We start from the raw sequence: 24,908 nt of genomic DNA, 5'->3' as shown, positions 1-24,908 counted from the left end.
TACTGACCAATTTTGCCTGAGGAGCAGAGAAGTCATAACCAGCATGGTATTTTCAGTCCCCTACTTCCATTCTGTAGGGACATGGCACCACTTTCCAGTCATTCCTCTGTGTCTTTCCATCACCCCACACACATTCCCTTGTCTACCCCTTTTCTTCCCCTGCTTTTGCTTYCCTTTGCAATACCCAGTTTAATCCCCAGGGAAGTAAAACTATGAATATAAATTGAAGAAAAATGGGAGGGAGAGAAAAGGCAAGGAAGAAAAAGAGCAAAAWAAGGTATATCTTTGTCTGCTGCATTGCTTCAGGGCCCATATAGTGGGAAGTAAAACACCACTACAAAGCTGACACAGAGGTTTGAGAGGCCTCATCATAAGCAGCCATCTACTAACACAATCTGCCTTCATAATCACACTGGCCTGGAAGAGTAAAAATGCCACAAAATATCTGTGTTTCTACTCCAAGGAAATCTTTTCAAATAACAGATTATGTGATATTCTTGTTCAAAATATCCTTCAACAAAGGAAGAATTGTGGAGAATTCCCTGCTTCAATACCAAGCTGTTCCAATCCAGAGAAGGAAAATTAAAACCAGTCGTATGAGAAAAAGTTTCTTCCCAAATAAATATTAGATGAAGTATGTAAAAATCATTAGCCTTTTAATGAATTACTGTCAGACAGAGCCATAATACACAGCAAAAATTCTCAATATGGTAGAGAGAACTTGGCATTTCCTACCCTCTCCTCCTGCCTAGTTTTGCTACATCTTTTCTCTCTTCTCTCACTCCTCGCATAGTCTGCAGCATCCTCAGCCATCCCAGATCCAGACCCCACTGRAATGGTGCTGAGCCTTAAGCTAGATGCCAGGGTAAGAGCTGGCTCAAATTAACAGGATAAGCCAAAGTTCCTTTATTTTATCTGTGCTCATCAAAACACACAACTCTGGAGTATGCTCGCAGTTTAGCTGTGTAGAAACAAACTGAAAATAAAAGGCTATGTGGCCACACCACTGTTCTTCTCAAAAGATGAGGCTATCCCCTCAGCCAACTAAGTTTTCCTAGAGCCCTAGAACAAGTGTGATAGCATGCTAAACATGCTAAACACTAAAAAAAACCCAAGAACACAATCCTTGACACACTCCAAACAAGACCACACTACAAATCTGTCCTGAGAGCAGCAAATACTTTTTGCTTCAAACTTCTAAGAGGAGTCCAGGAAAATTATGGTACCAAACTAACACCAAGCTTTGCCAAAATGCATCACACTTTTTTTATGCAATGTCTCCTACTACTTTTAGTACCATAGAACAAGCCTTCTGCATCATATGCAAGATGCTAAAAAGCTGAAGAAATACTGTCACACTCAGCTTTTGCTTATCTCAGAAGTTGATATATGACTTCTTAAAGTTTATATGTGACTTCCATTAAAACTGGGGGGAACCAACTGTGCTGACCCCAAACATACATTTACGGGCTYAGAAATAATCAAGGTCAAACCACAAAACCTACTGCTCAGTATTAAAACAGATAATGCAGAAGTCCCTAAAAAATGGTATTACTGAAACGGTGGCAATCCTTCAGCAATAATCAKGAGTCTCTGGATGGAGATTATCAGATAATTTATTGGTTTCGAATTCATCAACCTGAAAAAAGCACAGCTAATTGCTAGCAGACATCAAGCAGTGCAAAGARGCATTAATATTTCAACATAGTTTGAGATGATACCTCTAAACATACTTCCAAACAATGTTTTATTTAAAACATACAAACCTGCTTTGAAAACAGTCCTATTTCTGATTTAATCTGCACATTGCAGATTTTCAGCACATCCAACACTGATAATGCTTGGCATTTACAGAACACAATTGACAGGATGACTCAGTGCAAGGAATAGCTCACCAGCGACTGGAACGCTGAAGGATTCAGACGCTGTGTCTGACGGCTCCACCACTATTGGCAACTCGGAGCGGCAAAGCCCCGCAGCACAACTTCCTTCGTATTTACATTATCTCAAGATGTTTGGCTGCCTGGGACCAGAATTTGGCACAGGTACACAGTTTGGGAGACATGCTTAGAAATGTAAGGTATTGTAAGCAAAATAGCAATTTATACTATTGTAAGCAAAATAGTAATTTATACTGTTGTAAGCAAGGTACGTAGCAGGCGAGTTTGCTTTGTGGCTGGCATTGTACACCAGGCTATCACAGGCTTGCAACATAGCTGCAAATTCAACTTTTTATACCAAAATCCATGGCGCASAGACAGCCACACAAGTGACACTCTAAATTCAAGGTAATGCCAGGGGGGTTTTCTGTCACTTGGAAAGGTTTTCTACCCCCTCCTTACCAAGTACTTTCTGTCTGAGGAGCAGSCGGCCGGGACACGCAGCTCAATGCTGCCATCTCTCTCTGCAGCTCAGATTGGCAGCTCCGGCAATTCCAAACCCGAGACTAACCCTGCTCTGGCAAACACTTCACCCATCACATCCCCTCAGAAGGTACAACCAACTACTTGCACACAAAAACATGCACAGAGTCTTTGCTAGTGGAGCGAACAGCTCTTTGATGTTGCTGTAAACATCCACCCTAATTCTATTATTCTCAGTAGAGAATTATAAATTAAATACTCCAAGCAAAATGCTCTCTCCAAGACAAAKCACAGGTGCACACCCAGCCAGCAAGGTGCTCAGTGTGTGAGAGATGGATGCACATCCTGATGCCTCAGCATCTCCTACGAGGTTAAACACAGCCCATCTCCTGTAAGGCAATGCTGAATCAGAAGCTCACGTGCATTTTCACCAAGACACAGATCTTCGTGCTTCTATTCATTCAGAGCAAATAATTCCCTTCTTGTCTTTATAAAAGGRAACATAACTGAGAAAAAAATTATCCAGCCATTGACAAGTTTATGTTCAATATCGCTGTTATGCTCCTCTCTCTCTGAATACCAGACTACTTCTGCTGTGACATGACAAGACTATTCTCAGTTTCCACCCACACTAGACTGTCCTCTCTTTCCACCCACGCCAACCTCACACCCATTATGATTAAAAGAGATAAAAACATGGCACACAAGCACCATCTCTGAAGAAGCATCTGTCCTGTTTTCTCCTGCTGAATATAACTTGCTTTTGATGTGTTATCATTGAAGTGAAATAACCAAGTAAAAACTGTTTTCAAGAAAAAGTACAGGTAGAAAATTCTGCAGCCTGAGAGATGGATTTTCTTCATCATACAAATATTTGACTTTTGAGACAAACAACTGCTCTCCTAGCCCTCCATTTGTTTAGCTCAGCAGACATCAGTAGAAGGTCATTCAGGTTTGGGTTGGTTTTTTTTTTTTTGTTATGGAGTTTTTTGTTTACTTGGTTTGTTTTCTTTTTAAATGCAGTTGATAGTAAGTTCAGAATCACTAAACAGAAAATCAATAACTGCTTGAAATGTAATGGACAAATCAAGTGGATTGAAATGAAGCTAAGAGGATTGTTGAGTTCCTGGAAGGTAATACCTCACCTAAATATATTCTTGGAATCCCAGGAAAAGAAATATTCAATGAACACTGGTTTATTTTCTTTCTTGAGGACTCTCYAAAACAAAATTAATAGACACAAGTCTTTTTCATTGGTAATAATTACCACAAAGCACTCTATTGACTGCACACCTTMAAAGCCTGTGTACAWGGGACAGCAAAACTGCAAAGTCTTSAAAGACTTTGGGAACTTTAATTCTCTTCCAAGTACATTTCAGGCCAGATCCCACTATGGAGAGACAAGCTGCTAACCCATGAAAGCTTATCACTTGTCTTGAACAAGACTTACACAAATATTTTGCATTTTTTTACTATGCCCCTCAATCAAGGCATAAAAGAAAGTGAACTTAAATCTCCATTCAGTTTAATCTATCCACTTCAGGCCTGAAGGGAAAAAAAAACCAAAACCCCAACATTTTTCCAAATGGCCACTTCATGAACAAAGTGCAGACATTTTTTCCAGAGTTATGTTCTTGTTTCACTTTTCTTACAGGGCATCAGAAAAAAAAAAAAATAACAACAACAACAACAAAAAAAAAACCAGTACTATTTGAACACACTTGAAWATTATAAACCAAAATATAGTAAACTCCACACTGCTTATAGCAAGCAGGCTTCATGAGAGATTTTAAGGCAGGCAGTCACTGTACTGTAGACCAAAAGTAGCCTTTCATTACATGAGCACATGCTGCCCTTTTCATTAAATCTGCCTCATTCACTGCAAAGAGAAGATCCAGACTGTATTGAGGCAGGATTTTGCAGTRAAGGAAACTTATCTGTAGGACACCAGCTTTATCTGCAATGTTTCCCAGCTGAAATATTCACATTATAAATGCCAGTAACTGAAATTTTAAAGTGATGAGACAGGCAAACTTATCTGAAAAATATTTAAAAGAACAGAATGAGAAAAAATAACACCAGATAGAATAYGGCCTAATCTGGAATAACATCTTTAATGCATCAGACAGGACTGATACAAAAAAAAGTCAAAGAGGAAAAGGACTTCAGATACCTCTTGCTGTTCAAACGGAAAATTCTAAGCATCACAAAGGCTGCTTGTCTTGCTAATAATATTGTATCATAATGYACAAGACACTGGTTTTCAGTAAGATGACAACAAGCATGAACCCATTCTTCTGTTCAGCTATCCTATTTAAGCTGGACTGTGATGCACAGAAAGATGTGAAGTAATCTGCCCTGTGCAAGGCCACACCTCTAGAAAAAGAGATACAATTCCTGAAAAATTCTAAGTGTCCCCTCTGGGAGTAGGAAGGAAAGTCAACAATTTAGGAGAAAACCAAAATGCACACAGAGAAATTACAACCTATTTAAAAAAAAAACTGAGAAATTCACTGTAACCAATTACTTAGTTTCATGTCTTCAACTCTTTTTTWAAAAAAAACACAACCAAACAAGCAGGTTCTCCACACCATGCCATATACAATGCAGTGAGCCTCMGAGTGGCTGATCACCACACACTTCAGCGGAGCCTCTCCAAAATCAGTTCCAATCACCCCTTGAATACTGTCTGCACACTGACCTCTCTTCCATCTCCAGTTCTCGAGGTAAATGCCAGTAACAACAGAGTTTATGCAATAAATCCTGACAGCATCTTTGTCCCTGGTGTGATTCTAACTCCACAAAAAGTACCTCAACACATTTCGTTGATCACTTGCCTGCTCAGSTCCTGTCCTTCTGTCTTAAGATACTAAACAGAAATGGAATACTAATATAAATACTAAAATAAATTACTCTGTTCCACAGCAAAGCAAAGGTGCAGGCACTGCCTACATAACCCAGGTTTCTCTTGTGCACAAACACTGGTCCCCTTTGTCAAGGGACAGGTGCTATTCCACACTTGTGAGCACTTCTGGTAAATACATTTCTTGAGAGAAAACCATACATAAAAGGACGGACATACTCCTGCCCTGGTCAGTGAAATCAGTGAAATGATTCCATAGTAAAATCTTTTCCAGGGATCTACAGGAGACTTTATCACACAGGCCTTCTTCCCAGAGCAGACCAGCTGCTTCACCCTCTTCACAAACAAGTTGGGTTGATTATTACCTCGTGTTTCAACTGCACTGATGCACTTTTTGATGATGGTGAACCCTATCTTATCCAATTGTGCACCTACAAGGGAAAAAAAAAAGGTTTGGATAGTTTTAAAGCACCATTACAATTATGAAAATACAGTTGGACTTAATCATAGAGCTAGTATTTTTGAGGCAAAACTGCAAATATTCAGAACTTGGTATAACACTTCTCACTTTTTCTACAGAAATTCTGCTTTTCTCCTTCACAACCCTCCCTAGCCCAAGTAAAGACTTGTTCTGGTGATAGTGGCTGTAGTGAATCCGTTCACAGCAGCATCCTTTGAAGAATGGGATCTCTGATTAGTTACACATGTTGGCAGATGCAAGATGGAATTTAACAGTGCTTACTGCAACATCGACAGTATCTSAGAGAGTTCACCAAATGGGACAAGGAAGTACTTATGATGAAAAAACATAATCATCAACAGCAGGGCTTTTACTGAGCCCTACCCTCAGCCAAAGAAATTCCCACACTAAAGATACAGGGCACATGTATATCATTTCACAGCAGTTAACGATCTGACTACATGAAAGCAGATGCATTAATAGGACAACAGCTGAGCTCCAGCATTCCTTTGTTGTTCCTATCTTGCTCTTTTTCTTCACATCAAAACTCCATTTAAAAGCTTATATTGCAAAACYGCCCTTCCCCCAAACATCTGGCCTTCTTGCTCCTGGGGACCTGGTCTTGCACCATGAAAAGACAGATCTGTGGAAAAATTTCTATTAATAACACCAAAATCCAGCTTCAACCAGCAAATTCAAGTTTTTTAAAAAGTAAGCATAAATTGCCTGATAATCAAAGACGGATACCTGTTTTCACACTTATACTTTGCTAACAGAAGAAAGGTAATGTTGTCTAATGAAAGTCATCTCTTCTACTTTCATATTTTGGTTTATATCTTAAATCCATGCATTCAGCTTTTCTGCTGAWCTTGACATTCATCTGGAATTGCTTTTAAAACCATACTTACACATTCTAACAGATGTGTACACACAAACTGTATGAAAAAGTTGTGATGCATTTAYATACAAATTCACCCTTGAATCAATTTCAGGCACGAAGTAAATAGGCAAAAGCAATCAGATTGTTTCTCCAGTTTATGTCTGGTCCTACAATTCTTWTGTATGCACTGAGTTACTGTGAAAACCCATGAATTACCAAATCCACACATTATATTCAAAACTTAAGATTTAAAAGTAAATAATTAAGCTGGATCCACAGGAAAAAAAAAAATTACCTTTGCCTTTCTCAAGTGTAAAATAATAACAAAATCAGCCTTAATACTAATTCAAATACTTACTTCCCTCTCGTTTTGCATTCGCTTTATTCACATTGATGAACAGCTGACACAAAAAGAGCAAAAAGACATAAATTATTGTAAAGACTTCCATGAGATCAGGAAAAAGACACCCTCAATCTTAAGGCTCAGTAGTTTGCAGRCAGAACATGCCCCCACCAACAGCTCCATCAGCAGGACCAGAGGTCTGTGTCCCCTCACAACAATGCTAGCAAAAGCCACTGAAATTAACTGTGAATTATGGGCTCCATGGTTCTGTGTTTCTCTGCAGATTAATTTCCCATTTCAAACTCACTCAGATTGTTAGAAATTTGACAAATCCTGGGACTTTTCTCCCAGTTTGGCATTGCCAGAAGTTGTAAACTTACTGGGGCGTCCAGCTCAGACAACAGGTCATGATAATAATGATAATGGTAATAAACACCTCTACGTAAGAAACCAGATTAGCATATCTAAACCTACAACTACAGGGGGCAGACACGTGACTGTGTCACTGTCTAGAAAACTCCATTATTTCTGGCCCACAAGACCAATATATATATATATTATTGTAAGAATAAATAATATGTTTCAGCTCAACAGTTCAGACCCATTTCCTGATGTGAGGTAGAAATTAAGMAAATTCATGCACAACCTCAGTCTCATTGACAAGATTTTTTTATCCAGTTTAAAAATCATAAAATAATAATACCATGTAACTCACTCATACAGGTTTTGCCACTGGAATGCAGCATGCCAGCATAAAACTAAGTGAACATGCTTATACCAGACATTTTCTACAACACCAATATTATCACTGGGATGGGAAACCACTTACAAAAATCGATGCTGTCATTACAATAAAAAGTTCCCACATCAGCATTAGCAGTTATCTTCACTGAGCTTTACCAAGTTGCTCATCTCTCCTGAGTTTTATTTCACTTTTATCCTTTATTCATCGAACCTATAATTTTGCAAACTACGTAATCCCAGTTTATTAAAGTATAAATGGGATCAGAAAGCAGGGGGTGAGAGAATTCTCCATTACACTATAAAAGAATATTAAAAAAAATTATGCTTACAGCTTCTTTTCCATCCAAGGCTTCCATCCACAGCTTCCTGTCTTCCTCAGAGAATGCCTGCATGGTCACAGGAACTCCAGGCCTGCAAATGTACCAACAACATAAAGTAACTGCATTCATCAGCAACTAAAAAATTCCTGTCAAATTCTATTTCCAACTACAAGCAAAAGCCCATTGTCCTYAAAGTCAGGGTTCATTTTTTGCTTAATAACTGAATATTACTCATCTTGAAAATAAAAACTGTAGAAATGAATCATGCAGGAAGCAATAGGGAGAATAGGGAGGAAAAGGAAAGTGAATTTAATCTGCAAACTACTTATTTTAAATAGCTTGCTGTTGATCACTTGCTGATTCCAACACTTGCTGGAGTAACTGAGTTTTGTGAATTGTAAATTAACTTGGTCTTGTATTGCTGCTAGATGAGAAAAGTTAATTCAATAGATAAAATTAATATTTAAAGCAGCAACAATGTTCATAACTTACAAGTATCTTATGAAAACAACCATTTTAATTCAATAAAAAACCAAAAACCATTTAGTTCTTTTCTCTCAATTACAACTGTCAAGGTAGCAGAGTGTCACCTGGAAGCAATATATCAAACTCAATATATGCTGCATGAAAGATTATTTATTTGTCTTCAAATTAGACTCAAAGGAAACAAAACCTTCCATCCTTGTCCTGTATTGGAAAAAAAATTAAATCTAGGTAGTGTTTCGGAAGGATAATGCTCTTTATCAATAGAATAACTTTTTTCTACCCTAGAAGACCTCTGTTATCTCAAGGTTTAGATTTCTCTAATTTACCMCTAGGCACCTTCACCTAAATATGATGGAGAACTAGAAACAGAAAAAAGTACCACTTCCCAGAGATTTAGCCAGAATCTTAGCACCCTGAGAGCCATAARTATCAGAATTTAAAGAAAATGTAACCATCTCAGCTTTTCTTTTGAAAGAAAAACATGCAGTTTTCCAGCTAGCTTCAAATCATGCCTAAGTCACACACAAGGCTCAATGTTTGCTACTTAAAAGTTTTCCCAAAAATTTTATGACCTTGGCTCCTTCCAAASCAGAGTAATAAAGGAAACCCCATGCCCAGCTGTCAATCCCTACGTTATTTTTCAACTTGGACGAGCTGAGGGATAAGTGTGACCTGAACTGATACCAAGGAAACAAGCTAATGGCCCGCAGCACAGAACTAATCTCCATGGGAACATCTCAGCACTACACACATATATTATTAAAAGAAAAATGTCTGATATCAAGGTCACAGCGGACCAGTTGTGTCTATTATATCTAGACAGAAAGATGAAGTAGATTTTTCCCACCTTTACCAGAGAAGAGAATGAAAAAGTGTTTTGCAGATCAAGGAAACACTGCTCTCCATCCATCTCTGCGTTAACTCCAGGTACCCCGCTGAGCAGATGACACACAGAGGGGGACAGACTGACATTCCTCACACTACTTTTTAGCAACTTTATCAGACTCAGTTTGAAATCGTTATCCTTACTGACCAATACACTGACCCCAGAGGGGCTGATGCCAGCACTATAAACTTTTACTCCCCTTTGTGCTCTTGGGACACAGTGCTGGAATAGTTAAACCACAYCCTCCTCAAGTCAAAAACCCAGGTTCCAACCATGCTGTAGAATGAGGACAAACATCACTTGAGCTGTAAATGACTATCTCATCATCTGTCACATGAGCTGGTAGTTTTCTGATGCAGTTCTGATCTCTTTACCCATTGCTTGCAGGAATGAACRTGCCTCAGGCCAGCCTGACTGGCCRCACAAGCTCAAGCAGAGCCTCTGATTCAAGTTTGAGCACATGATCCTTATCACAGATGGATCTGCAGACCATTAGCAATCACAGGACTTGGGGCCTGACAGCACTGGCCATGCTGCATTTAAAGTGAAAAACACTAAGAATTTGACAGGGAAATTTAGAGACCTACTGTATTATTAATTAAATTGCATTTAATTGGCATAAGAAGCAAACATAGAGATTAAAAGCAGCTCAGAAGGGGTGAATGCAAAATTTCAGCAACAATCCACTAATTTATATCTAGCATTTAATTCTAGACCTGATTCATTTCTGCACAAATACAATTTGCATCAAAAGAATGTAGCATCACCACAGCCATATTTATTTGGAGYACCTTATTAAGTTGGATCATCTCACCTTCATAAATGAAGGAAGACTAAAATGCTGTTGAAAACCAATTTATCAAATTTTGACAACCTTTAGTGAAAAAAAATAGCAAATCTTTTCTTCACAAACAAAGCAACAAGGCATGCTCAAAGAGATAGTGGCAACAATGCTCAAGATACAGCGGTAATTATGCCAGCCACAAAAAGCCTCAAAATCCCAATAACCTTATTTTCAACCTGAAAAATCCAGTATATATCCTCAGCAGCATACTCTTTTGGTATGCAGGATTTCTGGTACAAAGTGGTCATGACTAGATGAATGATCAGTCTTTCTCTACACCTATTTGTACTTCAATTTAAGCCATGTTTCTTCACTGATAACTCTTAACAGCTCCTCTTAACTTTTTCTGTGCCATTCTTTAATGTGAGGTCAGGCAATGTCTGCATTTCAGTTTAGTTTCTCCCTGCTTCTGCTACACCCCACTGAGGTAAAACCCAGCGAGCCATGGCAGTGCTTGCCCGCTCCTCCAGTGGCCATTTCCCATTGGAAGACTGAGTGAGRACTGAAGAAATCAGAAGAAAACAATTACAACAGTAATTCTGCAGCAGTTTAAACAACCACTGAGAAACTTCACGAACTTACCTGTCTGAAGCTTCTAAGTCGAAACAGAATCGCCTGTCTATTGTATCTGCATTTCTTTTGGTACAATATGTAAGGATAAAGAGCTCCTCATCACCCTGTGAAAAGAAAGTTTTTATAAGCTTGACCCAGTTTTCACAAGTTTTTACAAGCTCCAATAAGACAGCTGTATAAGCCAAGTAAGGTAAATTTATATCAAAATAATGGCAAAAGCTATGCTGAAAATTGGCCTTGCAACAGAACCAGCCCATGTTTGCTGTTCAGTTCTCTGTACAATAACACAAATTCTGTGGTCATTTATGGGACACAGATCTAGAAATACTGAGTACATTTTACCTGGTTTTTTACAGAATGACTGAGTACAACAGCAAGTTAAACTAACAAGAATATTTTGCATTTGTTACAATATAAACATACAAAGAGACTTTTCCCATTTTATACCAGAAAGTGATTTCCACAGTAAAGGCTATCACTACACTAACCAGAACAGGCAAGTATTCTTTACTATCTGTAATGTGTCTTACAAAACCAGTTCTTCCTTTCTTCAAGACCAAAATAAGCATCTTATTTTCCCCAGGAATCCAACTCATGTGTGAATGCTGCATGAGTAGTACCAGATTAAATAAGGATTAACTTTACACGTTAATTATTTCTTGACTTCTTCAGGTCTCCAGACAYAGAAGGTTGTCACTGAAGGAGTAATTGCATTGTGGGTTTCCAAATGAGAGATCTTTTAATACAGCAGAAATGGTTTCATAAAAGTTTTAGAATGCTGAATGCTTATACACACACACTATATACCTTACTAACTAAATGGCTTATTACAATTAGAGTAAATTAGGATAAAAAATTCATGGAAGTACTGAAGTGATTAAGGAAACCAAATACTACTAATTTTCAGTACATCAAGTTTTCCAAAGCTTTTGAAAKATTCTTCCAAATTCAATATATTCATAAATACACAGAGTCCTCAAAATTATGAAAGCCATCTCCTCTCCACTGAAACTAATAGGATTTAATAACTCGATAAAATTCCAACAATGTGATTTTCTAACCAAATTTGAAGGCAGGGCAGGGTGCTGCATTCATAAGTGYATTGACTCAAGCATTTCCAGATTCAGATACCCTTTTTCCTCACAACAAAATGCATTCTATCCCTATTAATACATTCATTTAATGGGTCATCTTTAAAGGTACTGAGTGCCATAAATTCCCAACTATTTCAGCCATTTAAAGATAAACAAAGTCTTGAGTATTGAATATTTCAGATGTTATCAAATATATCTGAAATTRCATACAGTTATCAGTACAAATTGTATTCCTATGAAAACCTATTTTTCCAGTCCCACTTCTAGTACTTACATCTCCAAAAGAAAAATCAAAGTGGGGCATGCAGGGAAAAAATGTTTTTTATTTTTCTGATTTATACTTTAATAAGTTAAAGGTCTCATGGAAAAATTAGATCCTAAATGGTGAAACAGTGCATGTTATCTGTGCCAGATCCTCTGGTCTTTTAAAACGAAGAAACTGAAAAGTCTAGAGAACTCTTACATATTAATCCATACTTTAGGTTACTGTCCTTAAATGGCAGACTGAATTGCATGAGGAAAGACAGAAAAAAAAGGGCAAAGAGACTAAAAACTTGACACATCTCATCTGACACATCCTCTGATCTTGATACAGGACAAGTCTAAGAGWAGAACATAAAAATATACATACAACTTTCCCTCCTGATCTGTGTTCAAATGGGATCATGGAGAACTTCTTTGTTTCTTTCCTGTACATGCAATAGTGCTTCACCCAACTGGAACCAAAGGGAGCAGGCCCTACACAACACAAAAGCAACAAATAGTATGTACTTCTTGCAGTTTCTGCTTTTTCTTCTCCTGCTTTCTAAAATAATATTTAAGAASCCTGCTTAATTCCTAATAATGCAATATTTAAAGCAAAGGTACAAATTAAGAATATTATACATCATACAAACGTTAACCAGTACTTACTAATTTAAAAACTGATGCAAGTTGTATTCCACATTCATGCTTAATGACAAATGGAAAGAATTATTAMTGTACCTTTGTCTCATTACTACAGACAAAATAATTTTCCCTATAGAACAAATATCCCTTTGAGACTTTATTTAGCAGAGCACAGAAAGGTAGATTTACACCTGGTAACTCAAGGCTAAGTAACTGAAGATGAATACACCTCTATTTTAAGTTCTACACTATTGATTAAAGTCTGATCACAACTTCTGACAGCAGAACTCTCTCCTAATCACTGCACACCCTAGACAGCATACACTTATTTTAGAGCCCAGCTTACTTCATGGAGTATTGCTGAGATTTGYACCATAATGTTAACTGTTCAAACTTGGATTCTGACCTTTTGGTATCTCTTCACTTCTATTATTTTACTTTTCCTAAAAAATAGGTCTGCAAATGCATCTTCTCACTCTGTAAGGGCAAAGATCTTAAAAATATGATTTTTGCAAAATGTTTAAAAAAAAATGACAATAAATTGTCATCCCTTAAGCAAAGCTCTGCAAGAGCTCTGCATCTTCTTTGGCTTCTTTACTAGTGTGAGAAAGATTTATAATTGTTTGATGTGTTGACAGGATATGATTTGTGTGACATGCACCTTCACAGCAAGAATTTTAACACCAGCTACCTAACGTATAGCATGCTTTATTTGACCCTATCATCACGATTAGGTAATGAAAGTGTATCRATGAATCAAGGAAATGACACTCAATTTCATCATACTCAACTAGCCCAATTTTCAAAGGCTAATTTGACAACTCACGTTGCTGGCTGATAACAAACGTTTGACAGTTTTAGCAGAGGTCATTAGTAAGGGATTAAAAATAAGATGAAATCCATTCTTTGGTCAAACAAAACCTCCTTGAATTCAGTCACTTCTACTAAAAACTGTCACATTTTCGGCTCCATATTCTTTTTACGAGCCACAGTATCAATGGTACAAGAGATTTTGAACATTTACTCAGATGACTGTAAATTCTTTGCATCTTCATGCATAAGACTTGCCTGTATGACCAACATGGGCACTATGGAATACAAAATACATCTTACTTTTTTCCTGTACATAGAGGTAGCCTTCCATCGTGAAGTGATTTGCTCTTTTATGTTCCTGAGGATTTCTTCTGATCTTGTTCATGAGTTCCTCTACCTCTGACCTTGTTCCTTCAAAACGATTTCGTGTCTAAAACGAGACAGCAAAAACCCTTTGGTAATGAGAGTGGAAGATTTTTCCTGGCAAACAGGAGTAGAGGTATCATGTGATGAACTGTCCATGACCCTCATTACCCTGCACTGCTGAGGAAAGAAGGCAGGGCTGGTGGAAAGGTGTGTTTAAGATTTTTCAGTTCCCAGCTCTGATCTATTTCTCCCAGTCAAACTGGGAGAAAAACTGAKCTGCAATTGGTCTCCCTGCCCTGATCTCGATCTGCAAACTCTCCAGCTGAGGAGGGGAATGAYAGAGCAGCTTTGGTGAGCCTTGGCATCCAGCTAGGGCCAACCCACCACAGACAACTATAAAATGAGACAATGATTCAGGCCATTTTAGGACAGTCAGTGCACAATTCCCATATATATGTTTACTGTCCAAGTTTTCTGATATTCTTCAAAATGATTGTGAGGTTTAAGTATCAGCATCTGTGACTGTGGAAAGCACACTGAGACTGCTGGACCAGGTTTCTAAAACAATTCTCTGACCTGCTCAGACAGAAGTGAAATACTCAGTGCAAAACGAAACTGAATATTGAAATTTCCTTAGAAAAATATTACTAAATATATTGGCCTAATTCATGAGATTCTTACTTGTTGTCAGGAARTATCTGTGGTTATTGAGGAAAAGAAGTGACAGGAAGGTCATCAACAATGTATACAAATGGAGACTACATCTGTGCCAAATGTTTTGACCACACACAAGCAGAAACATGCAAAAACAACCCAGAAAAACCTCAGAAGCCCAGTTGCTTATTATTCCTGAATGTCACTTATTCCAATGTCTGCAAGAAGCTGGAAGTGAAATATTTATCAGAATATTAGCAAAAACAATCAGAAAGTAACCATGCCACCCACAAATTATACAATAGGACTACACCAAACAACAGAGAAGCTCACACTTGATACAAGAAACTCTTCAGATTGGCTTGAAAAACAATGAGCAAATAAAACCAAAACCATCATGGTAATATGTGGTTTTCTCCACATATGCACCTGTCCAAGCAGCAAACATTTTTGGAATTGGAATTTAAATGAAAACATACATTTCAATTCCAAGCTGGTACTTTCCCCAGCTGGTACATGTGTTTTGAGGAAAGCAAATAGTTCCAGATACATGTTAATGTATCTCCTTGCTCTCTGGGAGCACCTTTATTTTTCTGAAAATGCTGCCTCACTGGTTCTATTTTTTCCCCAGGACGAGTATACAAAGTAACCCGACTTTCAGAAGAATCAGCTTGGGCTACAAGGCTGGGGTGGGTCTTTTTCTTTCTTTCATTTGTGGGGATAGAGGGGCAGTGAGAGGAAGGCAGGATTTGGGGTGGGGCGTGGAGAGGAAATCCAYAGGTTAGTTTTCACAGTGAAGAACGTGAATGAAAGGGAAGGCAACTCTAAATCTCTCTCCAGATCCAGCTAGGCTGTCTGTACTGAATCTTGTACCCTTCAATTTCTAACACATCAACCCAGTGTGCTGCTGGCAGCTCAGCTGTACCACAGCCAAGCCCCAGTTAATTTGTCTTTGAGATGTCTTGTTGATCTTCAACACAGAGGAAAATGTGTCATGTCCTCTCACAATCTGCTCAAATKAATCCTTGTGCTCTCCTTTTACCTTGGATAGTTGTTAAGCTTTGCTTTCCCTTCTCTCTACAGCCTCTATCTATTCACAGACCTTGAGCTGCAAAGCTCAACCTCTTTAGGCTTTGCTGGGGTACACTGTGATGCCATTCATTCAATTGAAAATGCAGCTGTCGGGATTAGCTTGCTTTCTTACTGCTCATCACTTCTTCAGATCCTTTCCCTGGCTCTTTTCCATGCTGAAACCCAGCTCTTCAAAACTGTACCACAGCTTGGCTCTCGTGTTCCATCCTGCACCAGTTCCCCTCTGTGCTGCTCCTCACTCCCTTAAACCAAGCACATGGATAAGCAAATCTGGCCCAACATTTCCCCCACAAGCGCTGGCTTCTGCCACAAAAGCCTGCTTATGAAGTTACCACTAACCAGTTTCCTCCTCCAACCGAACAACGGCTGGAAAGGAAACTCGACATTTGAACACACAGGAAGAAAATTAAAGAATGCTATMGTGACACACAAATCACGTCACTACGCATTACAACAACTGTAATCCTCTCTTCTTTCGCCCTTCCGCCTCCCTGCTAGCTAAGCTAGTTCTAAAAACAGACTGTCCTCGCCAACAAGTAGTTTCTGTGTCTTAATTCCTGATGCCCTCAGAGGTCAACARAATGAATGCACTATGGGGAACCGGTTGTTTGTAGTAAARTGAGTGGTTTGCTCCCTACCAAGAGGCCTCTGGCACACCCAAGTTCCTCTGAGCAAGCTTTATTCTTCAACAAATCTCAAGGAAGCTAACAGGCCACCTGACTAGAAACTCTGTCAGTCCTATTGTTTCAGCCTGTCACCTTGCTTCCTGTTCTCCCAGTCCAGATCACGCTGRGCAATCTGGGGTGAGGGGACACTAAACTAGAGGTGGCCCCCGTTAGCCTGTCCTTGAAGGAACACATCATTTTGTCAAATACGCCAGGGGTGCYAACACAAGTCTCCTTACTCAATTCTGCACCCCCAACCAACAGGAATGTTCTTGTCTGAAACGGTGCTGCAAAACAAACAAACCACACTGCTGTGATCAGCTGCTTCTCTTCCCTTTCCTCAGTTACGGATAATGTAACTCTATAGGGCAATGACCCTCAGACATGACCATCACATACTCAATTTCAAAACACACCCAAAATGCTGAAAACTTTTGTATCTTATTACTCATACTCTRAATTATCCAATGTTGTATCCATTTTTAACAGACTTAATTTGTTTTTAAATAATCCTTGTCTTATTTCCCTCAGGGGAAAAAAAAAAAAAAAAAGGAATGGGGGCCTCTTACTTCATGCTCGTTTTTTACTGCATTATTAGAAACTACAAAGAAATCGCTGGAATCAGCAATGATTTGTTCAGTGATGTGGTTGGTTATCCAGAAGATGGCACCATATCCCCAAAGTTCACAGGCAATGTACCAAAATGGAACAAAGTATTGGCAATACAGATACTGCACATGCAGTAACTTCAGCAAGGGATTKTGGTCACGAAAGTAGATGCGACTTACATTTTGTATATTTATCTGCAGGTCCATTTTGTAATGACTGAAGTCTTTGGCAAGTTCATATCCCTGATGATAGAAAGTGAACAAACCCTGAAAAAAGGACAGCACCTGAAACAGAAATAAAAGAGTTGTTAGAACTGAAAACCTCTATTTGCTTGAATACAACAGCTGCACATAGGCTTTTTTGGAAAGAAAAGAGATGACAAAACGATTATTTTAAAATAAATTTCCACTAATGCCTCCACTTTATGAGCAATATTTAAATCCAAATGATGATCTATGTTTACAGACATTTTTGGGAGCTCCTATGTCTGGAATTTCACAACTAATCTCTGTTTTCCATTTGACCATAGGGAATGTATATCCCGTGTTCCCAAACTTTCCTATGTAATGTTTTCCTACAGCTGCTCTGATACCAGTGAGATGTCTGGAATACATATTTGTGCACAAGGAGGTAATGATCATTCTGTCTTTTAGTCACCCTTTCCCTGCTCATTCCCCTCTCTGCTAATGACCACATGGAGATGACTTTCATATCAGCTGTCTGGTTTGCTGGAAGAAGGAAGCTTTCTTCCTTCTCTCTTCAAAAATTGCTGCTTTTTGTGTGCAGCTCTGACCTTGTCAGAACCATTAAATGATCCCCTTAGCAGTTTCTGCCTGAAGTGTTTCAATTTAAAAGAATGAATTACAGTGCAAACAGGGTGAGGTGCAGTCCTGTCTGACAATTCTGTTTAGCTCAGGCTGCTGGAAGGAAGCAAGTGACACACTAAAGAACAACTCACTAAAGAGAACAAGCCGAAGAACATATTTAATAAGTCATATAGCAAATAAAGCATTTTCAAATAAAGCAAAAACCACAACTTTTAAGTATTATTAATAGAAAAGGGAACAAGAATTTGGTACAAAATAATTTCAGCTTTCYACTCTAGTATAAACTTCAAGTACAAGTTCTAGCATAAACTTAAGTAACATAGAGCTCAGCCCCAACCAGAAGGAGCTTTCAGAAATGAGTAAGGGACATAATTTGAAGATTCATTACTCTAGTCTGGCTGCGAGGAAAATTCAAATGGTCTGTAACATAAWAACCAAATGCAAAACCATTTAGGAWCAGAAAAATAGTTAAAACTAGAAAATTAAAAAAAAAGCCAACATACTTACACAAAAAAAGCCCCCCACACAACCATTTTTTCCCAGTATTCCCCATTGTTTAAATAATGCTAATATAAATTCAGTGATTTATTCCCMCTTAAGGATTTTAGCCATTTTTCATACAGAAATAAACTACATTAAAATAGACAGTTCTTGTTAACTCTATAATGGCCAGCCATTTTGATCAGGATCATTTGAAACTTTTTTCATCATTACATTAAAGCAATTGTATCAGAATAAAAAGACAGGTTTGGCCCAAAAGCACAGACTTCAAAGCATGAACGAATGGAAATCACTTCTACAATCCATCCTCCTTTTATCTCAGTATTGCACTTACTGTTCTCTTCTTGTTTTATAATTTTGTATTTATACTACCAAGCTAATGCACATTTCAGAAAATTTTAGAGTAAGTTCTCATAGATGGAAGAAAGTCTGGTCAGAGCACGTAGGATTTTCACTGAAATTCAATGAAGACCCTTGATTTCTAGACAGATTCAACTGCAAGTGAAATTAAACCTATTAGGCTACCCAGTAACAAGCTTCTTATGCAGCAGCATTCTCATAATTCATTTATATCTGCAATTCTTGACTAACAGGCCTCTAAGTCCAACCTCCATCATGAAAATTAGATTCCTTGCATCAGTCAGCAATAACATTTCACTGGTTAAAAAACTCAAAGAAAGAATCTCGACACCAACATCATCTTGAATCCTCTRTTCTATGTCACAAGGTGAATTGAGGTTCCTGCAGTACAGCAAAAGGTTTCACRCCTTTTCTGGACATCAACATCAGTGGGTTCAAATCAGCTACAATTACTGAGRTAAGCTTTGAGAAGCCTGGTGAAGTTTATGTGCCCTAGGAATCTGTGCAGATGTGACAAGTTTGTCTCAATTCTGTAAAGTCACGCAGTTGCATGTGCTTTTCAGAACACTGAGCTTGGCTTTTGTCCAATTCCATTCCTTCTSTGCCCCTTATGAAAGACAGAGTGGGTTGAATTCACTGATACTTACAGGCTCCACACACTCAAATTTCTTCCGCTCCTGTATCTCCTGCAGCTTGCACACGTACTCCAGGGACAGCTCATAGAAGTGTTTTCTGTTTTGCTCCACTTGGTTATCTGCCTGCACACACAGCACACCTCGTCAACTTTCACAGACATGTTGCAGACAGCTTCAAGATGACACACACACACACAAGTGGCAAGCAGATAATTTTCACCATATTTGAGGGATTTGTTGCAACATAGATCATTCGTTTACTTTTAAATGGCAGAGGCAATTCCCTTTCCCTAGGCAACATATGTTGTTTGAATCACGAGGCTAAAATTTTTTTTAAAATTCCAGCAACACCTCTTCAAGCTTCTKTTCTAGAAAATCCAACTTTTAATAGCATTACAAAGATACCTGCCCACACAGAGAGAGGGAACTAAGAACATCTTCCATTAGAAAAGGGGGAAATCATCTCTCCAGTCAAACCAAGGAAGCAAATGTTATTTTTTAAAACTACAGTGCTGGTGCTGTAAATTCTACTCCATAATACAAATAACTGTAAATAGTTGTAAATAGCCAGAATGCTGCTGTACCCATCCCACACCTATGTTCATTCTGACTGGGAAGAAATGCAATAGAAAAGAAGTTCCCTTATTGGTGCAGCACATCACAAGTTTCTACAGAGCAACAAATACCTAAAAATGMAGCCTCACTATCTGCAGCTGATATTTAGCACAGCTTTGTAGAAATGACAACGACATATTGATGAATGAACAGTTACATTTTGGCTGGCATCCATCTGTGCACAAATATTTCACTTTCTAACATCTAGGTATTATTTTATGAAGTTATTATTTAAATGTGCCTTTCTTAAACAATCTTAAACCTGGGTAACAAAATTTTATTAAAATATATTAAAGAAAGGCTGCAAAGGGTTACTCTAAGTAACAAACATTTAATCTTTGCCCACAAAGATAATACAAAATGCTTCTACACTGAATTACAAAATGAAATGGAGAAAGGGTTAGGTGAAAGGACAAGACTTACTATCATAAACTCTCTCTTAAGTACTGAGACTCCTTCAGGCAGAGTAGTGACTGCTGTGCCTTAAGAGGATAAGCCAAATTAGATTTAAGACAGTTTTGCCTTAAGACGTGCTTGGCTTTACTGCTGTGTGCTAGAAAACTCTCAGCAGTTAAAGGGGCATAACCACAAATGCCATTAAATAAATAAAGCCCTGATAAGTATTTCAATAAGCAAATGTGTTTCAATAAGCCTTGCCATTTTGATGCATCCTATAAACTGTAGAATTGTTTGAGGTGTCAGCCTATAAACACAGGAATTGTTTGAGGTGTCAGCTTGGCTTCTAATCACACGTACATGAAGGGTACCACAACGCCCCAGAAAGACTATGAAGTGGATCTTCAAGGACTTCTGGCTCACCCCACAACCCAGAATACAATGTCCAACACAGCCTTTTTGTTGATTCATCTCAATTTTCCTGCTAATAAATTATCACAACTCTCTTCAGTTTTTTGAGGCATGAGCTTCCCCAAGGACCCAGCAAATTGCATTTTAGTGGCCTGTTTCTCAACAATTTTTTTGTCAAATTTATCACTGAATCATTTATTTACTCCAATCAGGACCTGACACAAACTAAACATGTATAATACTAAATTAGGATTCTGACAACATGCTGCAAAGGCCTTTTTCCTTTAAATTGCTTATACATTTATATTACAAAATTAAACATGCAACAGTTTGACAAAAGTGCAGGTCCTGACCCATGAGCCATGCCCAGCAACTTCACAGGGACAACTCAACTTCCCAAAAGACACTTGTTTATACATTTGAGGGGTTATGTGGCAAATGCAGTGTGGAGAAGTGACATCCCAGTGAAATTCAAAAGCAGAGAAGTTCCTGGGTAACGTTGCCAGTTACATTAACCATTTTTACTAAAAATAGCACAGAATATTTGGGATGGGGTAGAGGGCAGGGACAGGAGTCATCTCTGAAGAAAGCATTAGGGTTTTTTATTCTATTATATCTAACCATTGATAATTCTAACATAATTACATTTTTCTGGGGGAAAAAAATCCTTCTGGCTACAGCAATTCTCTGCAAGATTTCCCTGCAGTCTTCTCCCATACAATTTGTTGTTGCTCCAGAAATAAAAACTATTACAAATAAGCATGATGATGACAATAAACCCAGAGGGACAGAAGGAATGCCAGTCAAAACAAATCTATCAGTTATAAATTGTCAACAAACTTTTTTATAGCACTACTCAAAAAAATCCCCATACAAATTTTCAAAACGTGAGAAAAAGAAAAGGCACAAACCCACTTTATTTGGGAATACGAGTCTTGCTGTCCTCTGCATAAAGCATTATCATAGGACACYTAGTCAATATTTACAATGCAGTGCAAATTACATCAATGCTAAAGCCTTGTAAGAAATGCAGCGTTTCTCACAGAATGTTTGAGCTTTACTATTCCCTTAATTATATACAAAAAATGACACAGTGTTCAGTGCTTCACMCACACACAAAACCTGACTCAGAAAATGGTGCAGGTACATCACACTAAGGTCAGCAAATACTAATTTTTTTACCAGCCTTTCCCAATGAGAAATTTTGTCCTTTCACCACTAAGAATGCTATTTCTGCATTTGCATATTTACCTATTCAAAAGCCTTCAGCTTGCATAAAAAGAGTGGCAACAATACCTCTTGTAATTGTAGCTCTTTCTTCTTAGCTGATAAATTCAAATGTTTTTCTAACAAACTGTAGTTCTTCTCTGTCTCTTTATCAAACTTCTTCTTTTCCTCCTAGACACGGAAACAAAGTAGCAATSATGTAAACACGAAAGTATTATAATTACTATTATTTCTTCTTTTAAAGTTCAAGTTAATCAGAAACAAARAGACAAAAATGTCATAGCTCCAGTAAGCAGAAAAAATATGCTCCATGTATTTTTTAAAATTAAATTACAGGCTAACTTGAAATGAAATCCCATCACATCATTATGGTGTAGCTTATCACATAGATACTTACATCTTCTAAGTTAAAAASCAAAATAGCTGACCTCCTCTTGAATTACTGCATATTTCCGTACTTTCAGGGATCATTCACACCACCTTGGTTTTGAATAGAAGAACCCCAATGGAAATACAGTTTCACTGAGAAAAATAACTTGTAAAATTGACAAGGGAAAAGTTCCAACAGCCAAAATCCAAAGCAAATTCACCTCAATTTTCCATAGAATTTCTTCATTTTAAAGCCATACAATGACCTTTGGATTCCTATTTCTACCAGAGTTTTATTGTGTCCATAACAAAAAAAAAAAAAAATTAAAAAAAATGAAAAATAAAATATCCATAAAACTTCAGCTCATATTATCAAAAGAGAAACTCTCACAGACACATATGAATGCAAATGCACAATGCAAATCCATTTCTCTGACCACCAAAAGCAGTGTATTGGCAGAGTCATTAAATGTTTCTAGGAAAGCTGAGTTTCTGAATCTAATTTAGTAGAAGATATTGTAGAACAAATTGTTTCCTCAGTTCCAGTTTCCTAACAGTGTATTAAGGCAAAAATCAGTATTCATGAATTCAACCAACCAGCTTTGAAGCTATTTTTAGTATATCTAATTGCAGTTGAAAATAAGCTCAAATAMGTAAAACCAAGTATTTAATTACATATTCAAGAACTGACAGATTTAYCCATCAGAAAGATTCTAGTTCAATTAAAATATTTTTCCTCATCTGYAGATTTGAAGTCACGTTTAAATGTATTCTACACAAACCCCTGGTTAAACTCTACAGACTTTTTTTCCTCCTCCTGGTTTTTTTTTTTTTTCTCCCCTTAAACTTTCATTTTGAATAATACTATATATACTATAAAAGACACCCATTTTTGTTTTCTAAATCATTATATTCTGAAGATGCATTATATTAAAGAGGCTGTTCACGATAGCTTCTCAGCAAGGATTCTCTACCAAAAAAATTTTCTCCACCATGAGACTCAGAATTTCCATTAAAAAAGGAGCCACAATATTTGTTATCAACTAAGAAAAATGAAGACATGAATATGGTAACTGTAATTAGAGGTAACGTATTAGCATAGGGGGAAATTAGGAAGAAAGAGTGCAAGGAAAGAGGTGAATATCTGTGTTTATATTGGCAAAATTCCCATTGATCTGGTGAATATTTGAATGCTCCCAGAGGAAAAAAAAAATTCTTAACAGGCAAAGCCAGAAACTTTACACACACAGCCCWGGATTAGTGCAGCAACACCTTTCAGTAAGGGGTAATTAAATCAGRGTCTCAGCTTCCAGCTCCATGAAGATAAACTTTCATCCTCTTCTTTTTTCTTGTTAAGCTTAACTCAGACCATTTCATCAGCAGGGGAYGAAAGATGCAGAAAAAAACCTGAGGCAGCAGATTCAACTTTTATTTTGTAATGGTAGAGCGTAAATTTCCTAAAGCAAATACTACACCGTGTTCCAGACATATTTCACCACTAGATGCCATAGCTTGGTTTTCAGAGCTAAGCAGAGTTRTATTTCCAATGTCAGTGTTTTGATTATATTGAATAAATATTCAGTTAAGAATATTCCAAGAGCTAAATATTTTTAGAGGGTTTAAATTTAAATATTACACWATCATTTAAGATTTCCATTTAAAGGCCACTGGGAATTCTGCCAAAAAAGAGAAGTTCAGATCACAAATAAGAGCTACAGCTTCACAGAAACAGTATGCAGGGACACAAGAGAAGAAACATCCATTCAAACCAAATGGGAGATGCAGACTGTGTGAATATCATTTGTGTTATAAGCATCAGAGAGAGAATTCTGGCTAGGAAATGAGAGAAGATATGAGATCATTTAAAGCAGTAGGAGTTCTCACCCCAAAAACACCAATATCCTTTAACAGCAAAAATACTGCTCAAATAATGCATTCATTATACAGCTGCTGCTGTGACAATAGGTTGCATTCAGAACAAATGCTCCCTTTCCTTGGAATTCTTGGATATATCACAGACCAAGTTTTTATTGTGTGCTGGTTGGGTCACCTAATATACTTCTCCCGAGTCCATAAAATGACATAAAGCTCCTTGTACCATTGAACGGAAAGGATTTATGATCAACAGAGCTTTTTCAGTTAATGAACACTGAAATCATATGCAGAACATGTTAATCAYTCCTGCCAAAGTCAAAATGTATAGTGCTCTCATAACTGAAACATTGTCTTAGCTACTAAATATCACTGGTGATGAAGTCATGAAATTATAAAACAAAACATATGCAGGTATTTTGAAAATGTACTTTTTACAGTTTTACAACAGAAAACTGTAATAAAATGCTGGTTACTTTCTTTTTTTTTAATAAGCACTTAAATTTCTCACTGCAAGAAGGAACAAATTTATCCTTGTTACTTTTATCCAAATTTAGTCTGTATTTAATACATGAAGTTTACTTGACCTTTTTTAAAATATACACAACTTCATGACAAACTTAAAAATGACCAGAAACTTTCACTGAAAAGAAATACTTTGAATGAGATCTTTTCTTTAACCTCTCCATCCTCATTTTTTCCACTCATACAGAGTCAATGAGTTATTTATTGAAAACAAAAAAATAAATAGA

At 37.5% G+C, this 24,908-nt stretch overlaps 1 protein-coding gene across 2 annotated transcripts in view; it reads right to left on the bottom strand.

Annotated features, from left to right (window-relative positions):
- Positions 1-24,908, bottom strand: part of ARHGAP10 (Rho GTPase activating protein 10) — a 137,957-nt gene that overhangs the window by 59,803 nt on the left and 53,246 nt on the right. For both annotated transcript variants that reach the window (XM_057369181.1, XM_057369180.1), the window contains exons 5-13: positions 21,985-22,086; positions 19,279-19,389; positions 17,123-17,227; positions 13,858-13,987; positions 12,488-12,594; positions 10,772-10,866; positions 7,983-8,064; positions 6,925-6,967; positions 5,592-5,657 (exon numbers count right to left, since the gene is read on the bottom strand). In XM_057369181.1, coding sequence (XP_057225164.1) covers positions 5,592-5,657; positions 6,925-6,967; positions 7,983-8,064; positions 10,772-10,866; positions 12,488-12,594; positions 13,858-13,987; positions 17,123-17,227; positions 19,279-19,389; positions 21,985-22,086 — 841 coding nt within the window. The remainder of the gene's footprint in view (positions 1-5,591; positions 5,658-6,924; positions 6,968-7,982; positions 8,065-10,771; positions 10,867-12,487; positions 12,595-13,857; positions 13,988-17,122; positions 17,228-19,278; positions 19,390-21,984; positions 22,087-24,908) is intronic.

This window comes from Malurus melanocephalus, unplaced genomic scaffold (genome assembly GCF_030028575.1).
Source record: "Malurus melanocephalus ecotype Western Australia unplaced genomic scaffold, MMel_1.1 scaffold_105, whole genome shotgun sequence".
NCBI lineage: Eukaryota > Metazoa > Chordata > Aves > Passeriformes > Maluridae > Malurus > Malurus melanocephalus.
This window is presented reverse-complemented; position numbering and strand designations above follow the sequence as displayed.